The sequence below is a fragment of the Macrobrachium rosenbergii genome, unplaced genomic scaffold, assembly GCF_040412425.1.
Source record: "Macrobrachium rosenbergii isolate ZJJX-2024 unplaced genomic scaffold, ASM4041242v1 13875, whole genome shotgun sequence".
Taxonomy (NCBI): Eukaryota; Metazoa; Arthropoda; class Malacostraca; order Decapoda; family Palaemonidae; genus Macrobrachium; species Macrobrachium rosenbergii.
The window spans coordinates 5,042,242-5,059,751 of NW_027100719.1; the positions used below are offsets into that span (position 1 = coordinate 5,042,242).

At 33.7% G+C, this 17,510-nt stretch overlaps 3 protein-coding genes across 3 annotated transcripts in view; all 3 read right to left on the reverse strand.

The window, feature by feature from the left end:
• Nucleotides 1-13,069, reverse strand: part of LOC136837897 (DE-cadherin-like) — a 62,730-nt gene extending 49,661 nt beyond the window's left edge. The window contains exons 1-7 of the mRNA XM_067102779.1: nucleotides 12,975-13,069; nucleotides 12,110-12,308; nucleotides 11,186-11,327; nucleotides 5,630-5,736; nucleotides 4,620-4,889; nucleotides 4,107-4,301; nucleotides 2,714-2,910 (exon numbers count right to left, since the gene is read on the reverse strand). Coding sequence (XP_066958880.1) covers nucleotides 2,714-2,910; nucleotides 4,107-4,301; nucleotides 4,620-4,889; nucleotides 5,630-5,736; nucleotides 11,186-11,327; nucleotides 12,110-12,308; nucleotides 12,975-13,069 — 1,205 coding nt within the window. The remainder of the gene's footprint in view (nucleotides 1-2,713; nucleotides 2,911-4,106; nucleotides 4,302-4,619; nucleotides 4,890-5,629; nucleotides 5,737-11,185; nucleotides 11,328-12,109; nucleotides 12,309-12,974) is intronic.
• The window catches only part of LOC136837895 (DE-cadherin-like), a 385,893-nt gene that overhangs the window by 290,342 nt on the left and 78,041 nt on the right, over nucleotides 1-17,510 (reverse strand).
• Nucleotides 10,090-17,510, reverse strand: part of LOC136837888 (uncharacterized) — a 269,555-nt gene continuing 262,134 nt past the window's right edge. The window contains exons 4-8 of the mRNA XM_067102772.1: nucleotides 15,628-15,761; nucleotides 12,110-12,195; nucleotides 11,186-11,327; nucleotides 10,346-10,363; nucleotides 10,090-10,120 (exon numbers count right to left, since the gene is read on the reverse strand). Of these exons, the coding sequence (XP_066958873.1) occupies nucleotides 15,703-15,761 (59 nt within the window). The 3' untranslated portion in view covers nucleotides 10,090-10,120; nucleotides 10,346-10,363; nucleotides 11,186-11,327; nucleotides 12,110-12,195; nucleotides 15,628-15,702. The remainder of the gene's footprint in view (nucleotides 10,121-10,345; nucleotides 10,364-11,185; nucleotides 11,328-12,109; nucleotides 12,196-15,627; nucleotides 15,762-17,510) is intronic.

Sequence of the window (17,510 nt, forward strand, 5' to 3'; positions counted from 1 at the left end):
AAATCAAATGTAAATAAAATGAGAGTTGCATTAACAAAACGAAAAAGTGTAAAAAAATTATGTTTGCTATCTCAACTGATCTTCGCCCTTGGATCCAGATGGAATTTCAATATGACTAAGCAGTAAAAGCGAATTAAATGAAGATACAGATTTTTTCAACTCTGCCGGTTACATTTTTGTCCACTAAAATTTGTACGAACTTTGTTCGCTATGAACCCAAAAGAAATTATTCAGAGTCAAGAATAGGCCGTAAAAGCAAATTAAAAGGAAATGAAGGTTCACTTAAGTTAACGGGTTTACATTTTTTGTTTTACATTTTTGGTCCACTAAAATTTTCATGAATTTTGTTCGCTATGAATCCAGAATAAAAAAAAAAAAAAACTCAGAGTAAAATATCCAATGTTTCCAACCGCGAATACAACATTCCAATAGGAAATTATTTGTAAAATGACGTAATAAATTTTTTTTATGAATTTTGTCCGCTATGAGTCTAAAGACAACCTCCAGAGTAAAATATCTAATCATTCCGACTGCGAGCACAACATTCCAATAGGAAATTCATAAAAAAATTATGTTAATTCGTCGACGTTTCCTCAAGGTCAAATAAGGTCAAGTAGTTGATCGACATTTTGATTCTGTTTTATAAAAATAAAAAATGAGTACCTGAGACGAGTAACGATTCACACGCTAAGGAAAAGGAAATACTTTCTGTACAGTAACATCCACATCATCATATTACTAATCCCTTAATCTCAATCTTACTATTAAAGCTATAAAGCTCCCCATAGGAGGAAAGTGATGTCAGTGCGCCTTACGCAGTGCACTGTAAGCATTACCTACTGTTATTTGTATTTTCCCTTCGACCTCCAGCTGCAACCTCTTTCATTCATTTTTCTGTGCCTCCATTCATATTCTCTTTTTACCATATTACTTCTACCTTCTCCTAACAATTGTTTCATAGTGCAACTGCGAGGTTTTGCTCCTATTACACTTTCAAACCATTTTAGTTTCAGCTTCCCTATCAGCGCTGAATGACCTCATGGGTCCCAGAGTCTGGGATTTGGCCTAAGTTTTGTATTACATTTCATTCGAAGTTATAAAGCTTTTTTTCAACTGCCGTGATAGTCTCTAATTCATTGATTTGAAGCCTCTTTTTATCTTCCAGTATACATGCACTTCTACATTATTCAACATCGAAAGTGAAAATTTTGAAAATGATCATCTGCAGCGACTTCATACAAAAACACGTCAGAATACACTTACATTTCAGATATCCAATACGAAATATACATATACAGAGAGAGAGAGAGAGAGAGAGAGAGAGAGAGAGAGAGAGAGAGAGAGAGAGAGAGCCGCAGCAGCCTATAACTGAGAGAAAAATGTCAATAAAAATACTGAAGCAGAGAGAGAGAGAGAGAGAGAGAGAGAGAGAGAGAGAGAGAGAGAGAGAGAGAGAGAGAGTGTAGCAACCAATAACTGAACGACAATGTCGATAAATATAATGAAACAGAGAGAGAGAGAGAGAGAGAGAGAGAGAGAGAGAGAGAGAGAGAGAGAGAGAGAGAGAGAGAGAGCGGTGTAGCAGCCAATAACTGAAAGGAAAATTCTGTTCTCCAGTGTTTCCCAGACACATTTCAGCTTCTGGAGAATCTGATCTCTGTTCTGGAGACAAGAATCAGCTCACTCCCAGTTGTGAAAGCTCTCACTGACCGACAACATTTTCCAGAGGAAAAATATGATGCGCAGAGTCTCGACAAGAGTGACACGTATCAAGAACAGTTGGCAGAAGAGCAAAAACGGATGAAATATTTGTTGTAGTAAATACTAAATATAACAGGGACATGCAATACAGTGGCACGCAGTGAAGCACAGGAATGGCGAAAGTAGATAGATTTGTTGAGCAAATCGAGGTCATGTAATGTAATTGAATTTCAGTTCTGTAATGTAGTTTATTTGTTTCAATTTTTCACTTCGTTTGTTGGGATACTTATACATACAAGAAGCGTAAAACTTAAACAAATATCTGTATGACAAAACTGAAGAACATACACGCATGAAAACAGAAAAAAGGATCGCCGAAGTATCCCCAAAAACACGAAACAGGCAAATGAAAGTAATATATACACGGACATGGCATCAGCTATGTCTCCATTGTGAGCAAATTTGCCCACACCGCATTATGCTGTAATTTAGAGTCCTTTGCCATGTTGAACGGAGTGACAATTTAACAGCGAAAGAAGCACACATGAAAAGGCATAATGAGCTTGCTACTGCGTTTATATGTTTATCCTGTCATACGGGTTAGGCGTGCGCAAGACTACATGTACATGTTTGGGAGTACAAGTATGGTATTCGAAAACACAATGAATGTTGCATTTTATAGCTTGACACATCGGGAGTACATGTATGGATTCCTAAAATATTTTGAATCTTGCGCTTTATATCTTGACGCATCTGGAGTACATGTATAGTGGTCGAAAATATAGTGAATATTGCTTTTCAGATCTTTACATATCGGGAGTACATGAATGAAAAGGCTAGAAAAACCAAAAAATGAGGTAATAATCTTCAACATTCACACACGAATTTGGAACACTTTGAATTCGAGTACATAAACACCACGATTCTCTCTCTCTCTCTCTCTCTCTCTCTCTCTCTCTCTCTCTCTCTCTCTCTCTCTCTCTCTCTCTCTCTCTCTAAAACAAAAGCTTACCTTGCACACAACGTCAGAACATCCGTATTTTCTGTGGTGTTTTCCCAGACCTCAGGGAAACGCGGAACCTGTCTGACAATCGTAGGCGGCAGATCGTCTGATGAAACCACCTGGATGCGGACCTCAGCTGTGGACCACAGCACTGGAGAACCTTTGTCAGAAGCGCGAGCTCGCATCTCAAACATTCGTCTGTTGCCCTGGAGGAACAGTAAGACAAATATGGTACTTGGATGCTATGGATAAATGCTGCATGAATACTGATTGAGTGTTGCACATGAAAGAAAAGTTTTGCAGATTTGGAAGAACATAAATTATTTCCTTCAGAGAAGAAATAAAATCCACATTAACATCCGCATTATCATCTTTGCAATAATAGTGTTAAGAAGAGAAAGCGTGATAGCAGTATTTTTAGAAATGAGTGGTTGAAAATTACGTAGTGATAACAAAATATTGATATATATAAGTAACTGGAGTTATCTATACAAGTAATGAGAAAAGAAACTTATATATCCAAATCTAAGATAGTAATAAATAAACAGCAGAAAACTCATAGCTGTATGTGTTCTTTTTTTCTACTGAATCAAGCACAAACACCATCAGACACTTATTATTATTATTATTATTATTATTATTATTATTATTATTATTATTATTATTATTATTATTCAGAAGATGAAGCCTACTCCTAAGGAACAAGTCCACAGGGGTCATTGACTTGAAATACAAGTTTCCAAAGAATATGGTGCTCATGAACAAGAAGAAAGAAGCTTCCACAGAAGGCCTGTACGTAGAATGTAGATCTCTCAAAAGTACCTATTTTTTCACTATCTCTGTCACCAACCTAATATCCTACATTCTCTCCATATGACCAGAGCACCTAAAGAATCTCTATCCCATCTTCTTAACAGACGACTATGAAAGTCAAATTTTCAATGAGCACATTGCTCAGAAAGAAGATCAAGAAGAAGAAAACACTGACAGATCATATCCTCTTGCATTCTCTCCACATGACCAGACCACCTCAAGAATCTCTAACCCATCTACTTACCAAACAATAACGATAGGAGGAAAATGGAACAAGAAAGTAAAATTCCTCAGCAGCACATTCCTCAGAAAGAAGATCAAGAAGAAGAAGTAATCACTGACAGAACATATTCTCTTGCATTCTCTCTTCAGGACCAAATCACCCAAGAATCTCTACCCCATCTACTTACCAAAAAGTGACGATGGAAAGAAAATGGAACAAAGAAGTAAAATTCCCCAGTAGCAATTAGTCAGTAAGAAGATAATATAAAGAAGAAGAAGAAGAAGAAGAAGAAGAAGAAGAAGAAGAAGAAGAAGAAGAAGAAGAAGAAAAGAAGAAAAGAAAACACTAACGGAATATTTGGCTTACCATACTCTTCTCCAGAGGGCTGGTGAGAGTGATGATTCCAGCATCGCTGTCAATGGCGAAGTATTTCATGTCGTCTGGGTTTCCTTGCAAAGAGAAGGAAATTTCGGCGTTGCTTCCAGAGTCCCTATCGGACGCCGTCACCCTCAGCACGGGGGTGCCAACAATGTGGTCTGTGCTTATTGTCTCCTCGTACATCTGTGCTTGGGAAAGAGGAGACTCAACTCAGAGAGTCAGGTTTTACATCATTGTGAGTAAACAAAAAAGCCGTATAATTTGAACATAAAACACTTGAAACCAGGTTGGTACCTGAAAGGAAAAGGCCATTTGGAAATAGCACACCTAAACCAGACTGATACCTGAGGGGAAAAAATCATAAAATATGGACATGGCACAGCTAAAACCGGAATGATACTTGAAGGAAAATAACCATATAATTTGAACATAATTTGAACTAACGCAGCTAAAACCACGTTGGCACCTGAAGGAAAAACAAACACCTGATTTGAGTAATACCTGACGATCGAAGAGCGGAGGGTTATCGTTGATGTCATCGACGACGACCTTGAAGGAACAGGAGTCCTGGTGCCTCTCGAAGCCGCCGTCACGAGCCACCACCGTCAGATAAAACTCCTTGTCCTCGCCGTCTCGGTCAAGGCGCTGGAGGGGAACACGGAAGAAGAAAGTAAGAAAGTTGAAGGTAGAGAAATACGCAAAACATTTCACATTTAATTTCATGGAATGCAATGGAATATAAGATTTAGGCCAAAGGCCAAGCGCTGGGACCTGTGAGGCCATTCAGCGCTAAAAGGGAAATTGTCAGGAGAGGGTGGAAAGTAGGATGGAAGAAAGAGAATATGAAAGGAGGTACAGTAAAAAGGAAAGAAAGGGGTTGCAGCTAGGTACCTGAAAGATGTCCTATTTCCAAAATGATAAGATCATGAAAAAACTGATGTAAAAATATTTTTTCTCATATAATATTAAGATTACTTGAAAGGCCTTCTCATCTCCAGGTAATATAGTGAAAATAAAAATTATCTGAATAAATTCAGATATTTTTTCTCATATAATATTAAGATTACCTAAAAGCTTTTCCGATCTCCAAATGAGATCATGGAAACAAAACTAAATGTTTGAATGTTTCCTGTATTCGATGAACTTTTTAACATTAGGCTCCGTCACCATCCAAAGAAACAATTTCCTTGAGAATTTTCCTTTGACTTTAATATTTATTTGGTGCCATTTTCTGTCTTTATTTTTTGTTGTTGCTTTTGTAACTTCTGCTATTCTTGTGTGTATACCAGGTACGTGTGGTTGAAAAGAAATAAGCAAATTAGAATAAAATATGTATATTATGTTGAGAATTTCTTTCGGACTTTAATATTCATTTTGTAACATTTTCATTATTTATTTTTTGGCTGCAGATGTAACTTCTATATTCTTGTATGTACACCTAGCACGCGTGGATGAAAAGGAATATATATAAGTCAAAATATAAAAGTATCTAACATAAGTAATTCGCTTACCATAGTGGTAGATATCTGGCCGTGTAGATTGGAAGAGTGAATGGTAAACTTCCCAAAATCATTCAGAAGAAAATAGGACACGACTCCGTTGTCGCCTCGATCTTTGTCTGTTGCCAACACCTTCGAGGATCCAAGATAAAAAAAGATATTATTTTACGTTAAACTGTTATTTGACATTAAAGTTTTCATGCTATGATCTTAAGTCGTCTTAACGTGATTAGTTCGAAGATCGTGTTCAAATCTATGCCGATTTAAAGTAATGATAACAACTGTCAATTAAAGAGGTTCTTTGTTCCTCACACCATTGGACTGTGGAACAGCCTCCCGGAGGATCTCGTGCAACTAGAACTTCAAAAGTTCAAGCGGAGATGTAACACTTTACTACCCTGATATCATTCTCCTTGGATTTTAATACATTCATTCTATTTATTAATTCATTAAATTAATTTTTCTTTTTGATAAGTGAGATCTCTTCTTTCTGTATTTCCCTTTACCTCCTCTTACTTCTTCCTTATGAACACCATACTCTTTGATGCTTGAATTTCAAGTCAGTGGCCCTGTGGTGGGCTTGTTCAATATGAATAGGGTTCATCTTCCTCTTCTTCTTCTTCATCTTAATAATAATAATAATAATAATAATAATAATAATAATAATAATAATAATAATAATAATAATAATAATAATAATAAATTAAACACTTATTGTGTGAGCATCCAAAGTATAAATAGCAGAGAACATCAAATTTTGAAAATAAATCGATCAATGAAATTTTATCAGGAACTTCAACATTTGCAATTAATCCAATTACAAAGTTTTTGAAAAATTGTCATTTGATTGGCAAAATATTAAGAAAAAATATAAATAATCAGTTCAGTGGTCTGGTAAAACTATCTTAATCATTATAGTAATGCTGACAACGAAATATTTGCTATAATTTGTTAATGTTTTACAGTTCATTCCAGTGAGGCTGACACTGAACGGGAGCTCATGGGAGTGGTGTCAGTATCACCACCGTAAAATTCTACAGCGAGAATGACGAACGTCAGAAACGTTCAGAGAACAGAGTAAAACATAGGAAAATATATTCAAGTAAAAAATGTGATAATTATTTAAAACTAAATTTTTCGTATAAAACATAGGAAAATAGTTTTAAATTCAAAATGTGATAATGGTTTAAAGTAGAATTTCGCCTAGTAAAAACAACGTACTTGAATGCCTTTGCAAAAGGCGTTGGCATCTTATAAAGACACAAATTTCAGACCTTCTACGGAAAGCGGCACTTGTAGTTGGGTCAGATTTCACATCCATTTTAAGTGACTGCTCTCTCTCTCTCTCTCTCTCTCTCTCTAAATCTCTCTCTCTCTCTCTCTCTCTCTCTCTCTAAAACATAGAATCATGTCTGTCACCATTGCAACTGATATGAAACATTATAATTTGTCTAATTTTCCTTTTTATTTCTTCCGTTTTGAATATATTTACCTAAAGTCTCATGAATCTCTCTCTCTCTCTCTCTCTCTCTTTCAGATTTCTCTCTATGAATAACGTCTTATTCAGATTTAAAACTCGTTTAAAAACTAAAGTCTCCTTCATATTGAATAGTGTTCATGATCTGAATAATGTTCAATGATCTCAATAATAATAATAATAATAATAATAATAATAATAATAATAATAATAATAATAATAATAATAATAATAAAAGCACGAGCCACTAAAATGGTGAAGAAATTCACAACGGTGTAAATGTAAGACTATATTAGAAATATATATACAATACTTTTTGTATAAATATTTCTATCATAGCATATATTCATATATTTACACCATTGAGGATTTTTCACCAATATAATAATAATAATAATAGTAACATTGCAGTCACTCACAATATCCCAACTGAACCACACCTCTGTCTTCTCATTTTTTTTAACCATTCTCTCCTTCTATCCCAACTCCAAACCGAACAACCCTCCCTAATCCCCCAAAAAAAAAAAAAACATTTACCCACCACAAGCACTGGAGTTCCTTCAGTCACGTTCTCCTGATGTGAATCCTGTCATAAGCTGCACTCGGGGAAGAAGGGCTTGTGGAATTCTCTTCTGCAATGAGGGAAGTCAGGCATGTTTGTTGCATCCAGTTATTCATTACTCGTTTCGATTGGAAATAAAACGAAATGAAATTAAATTGGGAGTGGAATACAGTACATGTAAAATAAAATTGGAAATTGAATTAAGTATATGAAATAAAATAAAACTGAGAATAAAATAAAGGAAATAGAATAAAATAAAGTAAATAAAATAAAACAAAATTGGGAATTAAATACAATAAAATAAATAAGATAAAGTTCGAAATAATACAGAATCAAAAATAGATTTGGGAATAAAATAAGTAACATAAAAATGAAATAAAATTGGGAATAAAATAAATAAATGAAATAAAATTGTGAATGAAATAAAACAAAATTGGGTATAACAAAAAAATCAAATGAAATATGGAATAAAAATAAAATTAAAAAAGCGATATGAAATTGTGAATATAATAAATAACATTAAGTTAAAATAAAATAAAGTTGGGAATGAAATAAATAAAATAAAACTGGGAATAAAATAAAATAAATGAAATAAAATAGGGAATAAAATAAAATAAAATAAAATTGGAAATAAATATAAAAATAAATTGGCAATAAAATAAAATTGTCAAATACAAAATAAATAAAATTGGGAATAAAATAAATAAATAACTCTGGGAATAAAATAAATAAATAAAAAAACATTGGAAATAAAGTAAATTAAAGAAAATAAATTTGGGAAAAAATAAAATAAAACAAACCAAATAAATAAAATTAAATTGCGAATAAAATAAATAAAATAAAATTGGGAATAAAGCAGAATAAAACAAAATTGAGAGTAGAATAGAATAAAATTAGTAATATAAAATTGAGGATGAAATCAAATAAATAAACAAAATAAAATTCTGAATAAAGTGTAATAAAATACATAAAAGAAAATTGGAAATAAAATAAAAAGATCAAATAAAATAGGGAATGAAAATAAAATTAATAAAATATGAAATTGGGAATATATAATAAATAAAATAAAAAAAGTCAAATAAAATGCAACTGGGAATAAATAACATAAAATTGGGAATAAAATAAAAGAAATAAACAGAATAAAAGAGAACAAAATAAAAAATAAAATAAAATTGGAAATAAATATAAAAAATAGAATTGCTTATAAAAATGAAAAAAAATTAAAACCGGCAATAAAATAAAATGAAATAAGTAAAATAAAATGGAAAATAAAAACAATAAAATAAAATAAATAAAATTGGGAAGAAAATAAATAAACAACTCTGGGAATAAAATAAATAAATAAAACAACATTGGGAATAAAATAAAAAAAAATTGGAAAAAATTAAATAAAATAAAGAATAAAAATAAAATTAAATTAGGAATAAAATAAATAGAATAAAATTAGGAAGAAAGTAAATAAAATAAAACTGGGGGTAGAACAGAGTTAAATTAGCAAAATAAAATTGGCAATGAAATCAAATAAATAAACAAAATAAAATTCTGAATAAAGTAAAATATAATGCATAAAATAAAATTGGGAATGAAATACAATAAAATTAAATAAAATGGGAATAAAATACAATAAAATGATTTGGAAATAAAACAGAATAAAATAAATGAAATGAAATTGGGAACAAAATAAATAAAATAATAAAAGGAAAAAAATAATAAAAAAGAATATTAGGAATACAATAAAATATACAAAATAAAATTAGGGAAAAAATTAAATAAACAAAATAAATAAAACAAAATTTGAAATGCAATAAAATAAAATAAAATTGGGAATGAAATAGGATAAAATGAAATTGGAAACAAAATACAATAAAATGAAATAAATATGGGAATAAACTAAAAAGGAATAAAATAAAATTGGCAATACAATAAAATCAAATATTTAAAGTAACACTTCGGACAAAATACATTAAATTTAATAAAAAAAATTTCTAATAAAATAAAATAGAATAAACAAAATGAAACTGACAACAAAATAAAAATAAAGTAGATAAAACTTTGAATAAAATGCAATAAAATAAGCAAAATAAAATTGGGAATAAAATTAGATAAAATAAAACTAGGAATAAAATAACAGGAAATAACTAAAATATTGTTGGGAACAAAATAAAATAAAATTTGATTTTCTAAATATTTTATTTCGTTACGTCGTGGGTAGGAGTTTTATATTTTAATTTCATGCAAGATCTCTGAAATAATTCACTTTTATTTACTAAACATTCTTCAATGCTTAAACAATACTCAACATTGATACCAATAAGTGCAATGATATTTTTACAAAATACAAATTAGCTTAAACAATACTTAGCATTCCAAATTTTGTCTTATGTACAAAATATTTTAAAGAAAAACTAAAACTAGACAAAAAAATAAACGATTTTCTTACCTTCAGGTTCCAACACAAGACGTGCTGCGAATATTATTATTATTATTATTATTATTATTATTATTATTATTATTATTATTATTATTATTACTAAGGCCTATCAACTATTCATTTATTGGCAATATTTTATTGACAATTTTACTATTACTATCTTTAAAATACTGGAAGCTAATATTTCTATACAAAAGGGGAATTATGCAGAACTTGGTCATAAGAATGAAATATAAGATCAATCATGATTAAACTCACCATAAGAAGGACTGGTCGCTACGGAGGGAAGGGGACATTGCTGTTAGAGTTGAAACTCTACGAATACTTAACATATAAAAACAGAATAACATTATATATATATATATATATATATATATATATATATATATATATATATATATATATATATATATATATATATATATATATATATATATATATATATATATATATATATATATATATATATATATATATATATATATATATATATATATATATATAAACATATATTACAGTCAACATATATAATCAGTCATTACGCGTAATGACTGAAATTTCAGTCATCACGCGTAATGCACTTAGGACATTTGATCCCCCAGGAGCTAGTACTAAACACGGCAAAATACATTTGACCCCCAGGGACTAGTACTAAACCCGGCGAAACAGTGTAGGTGACTCACTGTTTCGCCGTGTTTAGTACTAGCTCCTTGGGGATCAAATGTCCCCTAAGTGCATTACGCGTGATGACTGATTACGCATGTTGACTGTAACATATGTATATATATATATATATATATATATATATATATATATATATATATATATATATATATATATATATATATATATATATATAATATACATACATACATACATACATACACACAAACATCCATACATATATAAATAATATAATAACTATTTATCATATACATCGAAAACCAAGTCACGAGAACATTCGCAATATGACAAAAAAGATCCTCAATTAAAGAAGGAATAAAACGAAAGTTTAAGACAGCGATCTCAAAGTACCATCTTGTAAAATCATGATTATGATGATTCCATGAAGAGGAGACAGACAGACAGACACCTCACCTGTCAGGTAAACGGTTACCGGGGCTGTCGTGACATGACCGGCAAAGTCGATAGCGCCCACTTGGAAACTGTAGGACCCTTGATGTCCCGAAGATGATATCCTGCCAACTCGGATGACTCCCGTTTCATGGTCGATCGTTAACTGATGAGAAGAAATTAAGTATAATTTTGTATTTCTTGCTCTCTCTCTCCCTGTTTCATATGTATATATATATATATATATATATATATATATATATATATATATATATATATATATATATATATATATATATATATATATATATATAATCAAAAGAACAAACGTCTTTATATCAATTCATACCTAAATAATATATTTTTCATATATGTGTTGATAATAACATGTGTGACGGACGAGGAATCAGTACAGTGACGCACCAACGAAATCGGCTGATTTCGTTAGTGCGTCACTGTAGTCCTGATTCCTCGTCCGTCGCTGGTTCGACCTCACGGGACGGTGGAATTATTATCAACTTAAAAATTCCCCTTCGGTAACATATATGAAAATATATTATTTCCAGGTAGAGTGAATTGATATTAAAGGACGTTTGTAGCTTTGACGATTGTATATGAATCACGGTGATGTGATAAATAGTCATATATATATATATATATATATATATATATATATATATATATATATATATATATATATATATATATATATATATGTGTGTGTGTGTGTGTGTGTGTGTGTGTTGTGTGATAGCGAGTGTGTGTATTTATTTTTATATTCACACACACACACACACACCCGACAAGTACAGATTCATCCTTATGTGCAGCTCCCTATCATTAAACAATGTATCTATCTGAGTTTGACTAAAGGACTGAAAACAATGCCTGAGTAAATGTAGAAATCCTTCCAAAAAACAACTGATTCGGAAAGCGGTGGAGACTTACCATATCCTTCGGTCTGACATCCTGAAGGATGTAGGCGTCGAGGTCGTTGTCATCATCGGTGGCCTCAACAGTGCCCACGTATAGCCCTGGGGAAGAAGAAGGGTGGCTTTCAACATAGGAGAGTTGCGTTGAATTGGAACCTATGAGGTCATTCAGCGCTATAGGTGAAATTGACAGGAAAACGGCTTGACAGGTGTAACTGGAGGAAAATCTCGCAAGTGCACATTCCTTTATATCTATGTATGTGCTGCTACATGCATAGATATAAAAGAGAGTAAGAATATGAATGTCATAAAGACGTTCAGTATAATATCAACAAGGAATACAGACTCGTACCTCTGACAAGTAGGCCTAAGGCGGGAAGACAGCCAACTAATTTAGCAAAAAGGAAAGCCAGCTGCTGCCTGTACCCTTGCGCTCGTCGTTTCCTCAAGGTCAGAATATAGAATTTATGCCAAAGGACAAACACTGGGACCTTTGAGGTCATTCAGCGCTGAAAGGGAAACTGAGAGTAAAAAGGTTTGAAAGGTGTATCAGGTGGATGACCTCGCAGTTGCACTATGAAACAATTGTTAGGAGAGGGTTGAGGAACGTAAGGTGGAAGAAAGAGAATAATGAAAGCAAGTATATACAGTAAGAAGGATGAAAGGGGTTGCAGATATGGGCCAAATGGATTCTGTAAGATGAAAGAAAGTAAAAATGAACGGAGGTACAGTAAAAAGGAATGGAAGGGGTTGCGGCTAGGGACCGAAGGGACACTGCAAAGTACCTTAAGTAACGCATACAGTGTACTGCGTGAGGTGCACTGATGGCAATAAGTCCCTGTGGGGACGCCAGATGCGTTGATACCCCCAGGGTGCATTACCCTAAGGACATTGCCATGAAAACGAAGCTGCTTAACCAAACAGTCTTCTCTTCAAGAAACGAGAGAGAAATGAAGAGGAATGACTGATTGATCATGGCTACTAAAACTGGCGTCACAACATCCAGGTTTTGACGCAGAAATAAATTTAAATAGGAAACTAGAAATAAATAAATGAATTTAAAATAATTTTTATATGAGAAATATCTAAAAATATAGATAAATAAATATACATATATATGTATGTATGTATGTGTATATATGTATGTATATATATATATATATATATATATATATATATATATATATATATATATATATATATATATATATATATATATATATATACATATATATATATATATATATATATATATATATATATATATATATATATATATATATATATATATATATATATATATATATATATATATATATATATATATATATATATATAATCACTCTGCTCATATATACTGCATTCAAGGGAAGCAAAACAACAGAAGCAACAACTGCTAAAATTTATTGTTGTTGTTAGACATCATTTATCCCACTTCGAATCCTTCTCTCTCACCTCAGTCGTCTCCTTCATCTCATCCTCTTAATTCCAAATCCTTCATCGATATATCCAAAAACCTCAAAGGAAGCGGTTCTTCTCTTAATTCTCAGTTACGAACTGAAAGTTACTTCAGTAATTCTCTCCCATTTGCTCTAGCTAACTTATCAAGAAGGGAGGAGAAAGCTTGTCAAATGCTCAGTATTAAGTGTTATCAATTCCCTTCTCCTGTATAATGACTTTTGTTGAGATGTAATTATCCTTTTTACTCTTCAGTAATTCTCCATTTGCTCTAGCTAACCCATTAAGAAGGCAGGAGGAAGTCTGTCAAATGCTCAAGAAATATTAATATTCAACAAGTGTTAATAGTTCTCTGCCTCTCAAGTCGAAGTAACATAATGTCTTACCAGCAAATTCCTGGAAAAGTCGAAGAAAAATAATTGCCTTCCTAACATATTCCTCGAAAGCCCTTCAATCGTGAGGGATTATAAGGGAGTTAGTCTCCTTTGCTGCTGATTCCTGTGTCTGTTTTACCACATTCTTTTAAGTCATTCGCTTCCTTGCTTATGCATTTATAACACGAAAATGTTCCCAAGTTCTTTGAAAGCACTGACTGCTTTCTAGCACTTCCGAACATTGCGTGTTCACGCTGTGGTCGTTAGCTACAACGAATGAGAGAACCGAATGGGCCATTTCCCTTGAATGCTTTGCATGCAAGACCTTGAGCACTTAGAGAAAGAGAGTGAGAGAGGGAAAGACAGAGGGCAAATTCTACCGGGGAAAATGGTACTTGTGTATGATGTCGGTGTGTGTGTGTGTGTGTGTGTGTGTGTGTGTGAGAGAGAGAGAGAGAGAGAGAGAGAGAGAGAGAGAGAGAGAGAGAGAGAGAGACGAGTAGGTGATTTCCTTCGAGTACCTTTACATGCAAAAACTAGAGCAGGTTGGAGAGAGAGAGAGAGAGAGAGAGAGAGAGAGAGAGAGAGAGAGAGAGAGAGAGAGAAGGCAGGGTAAGTTCTACGGGGGAAATGGTACTTGTGTACGTGTCTGTGTGTGTGTGTGTGTCTGTGCGAGAGAGAGAGAGAGAGAGAGAGAGAGACGAGTAGGTGATTTCCTTCGAGTACCTTTACATGCAAAAACTAGAGCAGGTTGGAGAGAGAGAGAGAGAGAGAGAGAGAGAGAGAGAGAGAGAGAGAGAGAGAGAAGAGAGAGAAGGCAGGGTAAGTTCTACGGGGGAAATGGTACTTGTGTACGCGTCTGTGTGTGTGTGTGTGTCTGTGAGAGAGAGAGAGAGAGAGAGAGAGAGAGAGAGAGAGAGAGAGAGAGAGAGAGAGAGACGAGTAGGTGATTTCCTTCTGAGTACCTTTACATGCAAAAACTAGAGCAGGTTGGAGAGAGAGAGAGAGAGAGAGAGAGAGAGAGAGAGAGAGAGAGAGAGAGAGAGAGAGAGAGGGCAGGGTAAGTTCTACGGGGGAAATGGTACTTGTGTACGCGTCTGTGTGTGTGTGTGTGTGAGAGAGAGAGAGAGAGAGAGAGAGAGAGAGAGAGAGAGAGAGACAGAGAGACAGACAGACAGACAGACAGACAGACAGACGAGTAGGTGATTTCCCTCGAGTACCTTTACATGCAAAAACTAGAGCAGGTTGGAGAGAGAGAGAGAGAGAGAGAGAGAGAGAGAGAGAGAGAGAGAGAGAGAGAGAGAGAGAGAGAGAGAGAGACGAGTAGGTGATTTCCTTCGAGTACCTTTACATGCAAAAACTAGAGCAGGTTGAGAGAGAGAGAGAGAGAGAGAGAGAGAGAGAGAGAGAGAGAGAGAGAGAGAGAGAGAGAGAGAGAGAGAGGGCAGGGTAAGTTCTACGGGGGAAATGGTACTTGTGTACGCGTCTGTGTGTGTGTGTGTGTGTGAGAGAGAGAGAGAGAGAGAGAGAGAGAGAGAGAGAGAGAGAGAGAGAGAGAGAGAGAGAGAGAGGGCAGGGTAAGTCTCTATGGGGGAAATGGCACTTGTGTACAAATGTGTGTGTGTGTGTGTGTGTGAGAGAGAGAGAGAGAGAGAGAGAGAGAGAGAGAGAGAGAGAGAGAGAGAGCCTTTTCATCACATACCAGTGGAAGCCAATTCGGGCACAGAGAAGAAGTAGTGGTCAGACTCGAATCGAGGTGGTTCTGGAATATCTGCGATCAAGATTCTTGCTGACGTTTCCCAACGATTCTCTCGCCAAGTACGTTGTTTTGATCACCTGTGAAACAAAGAAGGTATATATATATATATATATATATATATATATATATATATATATATATATATATATATATATATATATATATATATATATATATATATATATATATATATATATATATATATATGTATACATATACATATGTGTGTGTGTGTGTATGTGAGTATGTGCGCTTGTACTTGCGTGGCACCTTTTGTATTCTCAAACATAAGGACACAATTATCGTTTAATACCTAGTTCACTATACCTTAGGAATAACTTACACCCAAGGAGATTTACAACTGACAAGTGCTTCTTCCCTGGCAGGAGCCAAGCCGGTGGTTGGTTTAGAAAGAAACGATATGCAGTGACTTAGAGCACCCAGCTAACTCCAGCCGGGGACGAAGCACTAGGAATTTCAGAGACACAACTTTGCTCAGTGTAACAGGAAAATCTTTTGATAAGATTTTGATTGAGCAGGTACGACAACTGACATGTTTTGATAATGGAAGAAGTAAGGTGTGTGTTTATACAAGGGAAAAGGCGCGTAGATGAGTTTTCCTGAAACACTTTTGTGGGACATTTGAAGAATAAACAAAATACTTGATGTGGCATACGTCAACCTAGAGAAGCTTATGCAGAAGTGATGGACAGCCAATGTGAATGGTCTTAAGGATGTATGGTAGATAAATTCCTGAGAGTAATAAATTCTCAGCATTAACTGGAAAAAATATCACTCTGTCTCCCTGCCTGCTGGCCTGCAATATGACATAATAATAGGAAAGCAGACTGCAGTTGATTGAAACCGCATCAACAATAAGATAGTATGTGGCCAATAAAGTTGAAGAAAGTATGTATTTAACGCGCAAAATGAAATAAACTGAAAGAAAGGAAAACGCGGTATGCTTGCTTGAAAGTTCCTGCGGTTTATAATGTGAATCAAAATAAGTAGGTGTAAAAATGGATAAATCAAAGTAAAACTTACAAACTAATTTTTTTTTCATTCTGCCTCTCTAGTGCCCGGATTTGTAACTGAGAACTCTGAATAATTTCCGTAAATGCACTTAGCAAAAATACGAAGACTACAAAATTTTACCGGAAAAGGGAAGGAAAACTGAAATCTCTCTGCAGGATGGTCAAAGTTTACGGGGAGACTGGTTGGGGACATTAAATGTCTTGCTGAAATTGACAAGAAACGGTCCCCGGAGGCATTTTCCAGGCTCCGCCCCCTAGTTTATTACCAACAACGATTGCATAAATAACCTTTGACAACGCACCTGTAGCGCACTTGTAGCTGTTTGAACGAAGGGTACTTTATAAGCAATTAATGCAAATATACTAGATATGGCCTTATGCCATTAAGTGTCCTCCCTTCTTAAGGTACACTGTATAAAAGGCACATGGTGTATTAAGTACAGGTGAATGGTAACACTGTACACCGTGCCAATGTTGTCAATAATTCCACCTACCAAAATCGAGATAATGAATCTGAATACATAACATTTTTACGTAATATTTAGCTAAGGCATATATATACTAGTATCTTGTATGAATTTTTAATTATTTATGTATATTAATAACACAAAGTAACCTACTGACATTACGTTTACGGTATATTCATTGATTACAATACCCGTTTTTATCACCGATAAACATCCTCAGGAAAAAGCGTCTGCCGCCTGGGCTAATGCGCATGATGTGACCTGCCCATGCTCACTTTTTATTCCTAACCTTCATTAAAATATCTTCAAAGTTATAGTTTCCCAA